Source organism: Penaeus chinensis, chromosome 39, assembly GCF_019202785.1.
Source record: "Penaeus chinensis breed Huanghai No. 1 chromosome 39, ASM1920278v2, whole genome shotgun sequence".
In the NCBI taxonomy this organism is placed as follows: Eukaryota; Metazoa; Arthropoda; class Malacostraca; order Decapoda; family Penaeidae; genus Penaeus; species Penaeus chinensis.
The window spans coordinates 20,309,795-20,312,452 of NC_061857.1; the positions used below are offsets into that span (position 1 = coordinate 20,309,795).

The following is a 2,658-nucleotide window of genomic DNA, read 5'->3' on the forward strand; positions in this document are numbered from 1 at the left end:
CTTATTAAGAAATATATAAAACCAGACAGTGTGATATACAGTGATGGATGGGCTGCCTACCGGAACCTACAACACCATGGTTACAAACATCTGAGTATTAATCATTCTGAGAACTTTGTAGAGCCAGACCCACAAATACACACACAAAACATTGAAAGGCTGTGGAGGGACGCTAAAGAATGGGTTTAAGCGGCCAGGTATTAGAGCCGAGTATATAACGCAATACCTGGCCCGCTATTTATTCATCAAATTTCATGAAAAAGAATTGATTCATTCACTTTTTTCACAAGCGGCAGAATTATACCCGCCGCAAGGCCGGAAAGAAAGAATTCTTCCGTCACCTGCCCCCCCCCCCCCCCCAGTCCCTCTGGATGATAGTTCTTCAGAGAGCGATTAAAATCGGGTAAGAGGTCACACTTACCTGATTGCTTGTATGCATATGAAAAAAAAAAAAAAAAACTAAAGCTCATACTTTTTTCGCGCACGTAAAGACATATTTCTTCTGAAATACCGATAATAAATTATCAATGTCTGAAACAGTAAGACAAGGACACCATGTATAACGACCAATTACTGACAACTTAGCGATTACACGGTGTTACAGACTGAGAAATTCTAGCCAATGAAAACTTCAGACAATGACGTCAGAGTTTTCTGACCAATCAAAAATCGTTTTTTCGGAAAGCCCTGCCCTTGTCCATGAAAAACGTTCAGTGTGTAACTGTCCGGTGGCCAAGTAAGTGTACGTGTGAAAAAAATATAGAAGCCGGCAGAAATGTTTACAAATTGCGAAATGCACGTATACCTTGAAATATTACTACGCTGAGGACGTGTTATTATAAAGCGTAATAACGGAAACGGGACGATATAAGGTTAGTAAATAAGTAACGTTTAACGAGAACCGGCGAAATCTACATAGTTATTGCACGAAGTACATTTCAAGTGATAAGCCAATTAATGTAATAAAAAACGCATACTTTTAATAGGATAATAATACATGCATTATTAATACAAATTATTGCCGATTTGGCTATTGCAACCGACCGCAGTTGAATGACTGTCGTCGCCGCGCGCGACGAAATCAGGCTAAAGCTTTCATATTTCCGCGGGACGAGCAATAAGGCTTGGCTGCGCGGCCTGAAGCCTCGCCACGGCCTTTGAAGTATTTTCGGCTCAGGCAAAGGTCAATAAGTTCCATCTTACATTTTAAGACAAGTATAAGTATTGAACGGTTACCATATTTGACGACAATCATCACTAAAGTTTGCAAGGTCTGTTACTAAAATGTGTTTATTTTTTTTGTTTGAGAATAAAATTCACGGAGACTGCGTGTGCCGTTGCGGCATGGTCTCCGTGCGCGACACGTAACTGTCAGTAGCGCTTTTTTGTTGCTTTGTATTAACGCAGTCAATTAAAATACCGTTGTTATTTGAGGAACTATTAATGAAGCCTTGTGTATAAATTTGAAACGGTCATCTGGAAACTTTCGAAACGCATTTTCACAATAAAAAGTTGATTGTGCCCAAACATGATTTGATTCGTATTGTGCGTCAATCAGGCAAAAATTAATCCCGGATTTAACCGCCGAATTGTATACCGTAATTGCATAGGTGAAACATAGCTCCTGTCCCCGTAGAGCTTCAGCAAACCCGATTTTAAGTTATTTTAGTGATTTTCTTCTGTTTTTCTGTGTGTAATCATGCTAATTCCCCCCCTTAATACAGTGCGAAGCCGAATCTTACACATTTTATCAACTTTGCCGTCGGGGAATACAAGTTCCGCTACTCATCAACGAGTCAAATGCGACAAAAAGCAACAGCATAGCAGCGTTAAACTACGAGGGGAGATTACACTCAAAAAAAAAAAAAAAAAAAAAAAAAAAAAATGGTCTAAAGTCTGAGGCTGGTTGAAACTTGAAATTTACCATATTATCAATAAATATATTTGATGATGATTAATCGAAAACGGAGTTGAAACCGAGCGGCCAGAGCTACCCTCGACGCTACACAGGCGATGACCAGTAGAGTGCCGGGTGAATAGAGAGGGAAAAGATCATTAAACCGTCTGTCTCCCTCTATCTATCCATCCATTTATCCATCCATCTATTTATTTGTGTGTTAATGCCCCTCCCACCCCACATTTTTTTTCTATAGTGCACAAAATGTCAAATTATATTATGTAATTGACTGCTCTTGTCCTTTCAGCCTCCGTGGTCCCTGGGCTCCCGAAAAAATGTAAGTTGAAATGCGCAACAGATTATTTCCACACCTCATTATGTATATATATATATATATACATATACACATATACATTGTGTGTATGCATATATACATTGTGTGTATGCATATACACATTGTGTGTATGCATATACACATTGTGTGTATGCATATATACATTGTGTGTGTGCATATATATATATTGTGTGTGTGCATATACACATTGTGTGTGTGCATGTACACATTGTGTGTATGCATGTACACATTGTGTGTGTATGCATGTACACATTGTGTGTGTATGCATGTACACATTGTGTGTGTATGCATGTACACATTGTGTGTGTATGCATGTACACATTGTGTGTGTATGCATGTACACATTGTGTGTGTATGCATGTACACATTGTGTGTGTATGCATGTACACATTGTGTGTGTATGCAT

General features: G+C 38.9%; 1 protein-coding gene across 2 annotated transcripts in view; it reads left to right on the forward strand.

Moving 5' to 3' along the window:
* Positions 1–618: 618 nt before the first annotated feature.
* LOC125046835 overlaps positions 619–2,658 on the forward strand; it is an 8,192-nt gene continuing 6,152 nt past the window's right edge. The window contains exons 1-2 of one of the 2 annotated variants that reach the window (XM_047644816.1): positions 619–736; positions 2,205–2,234. In XM_047644816.1, coding sequence (XP_047500772.1) covers positions 639–736; positions 2,205–2,234 — 128 coding nt within the window. In that variant the 5' untranslated portion in view covers positions 619–638. Of the gene's footprint in view, positions 873–2,204; positions 2,235–2,658 lie in introns of both variants that reach the window. The other variant, XR_007116678.1, reaches the window with a different exon arrangement.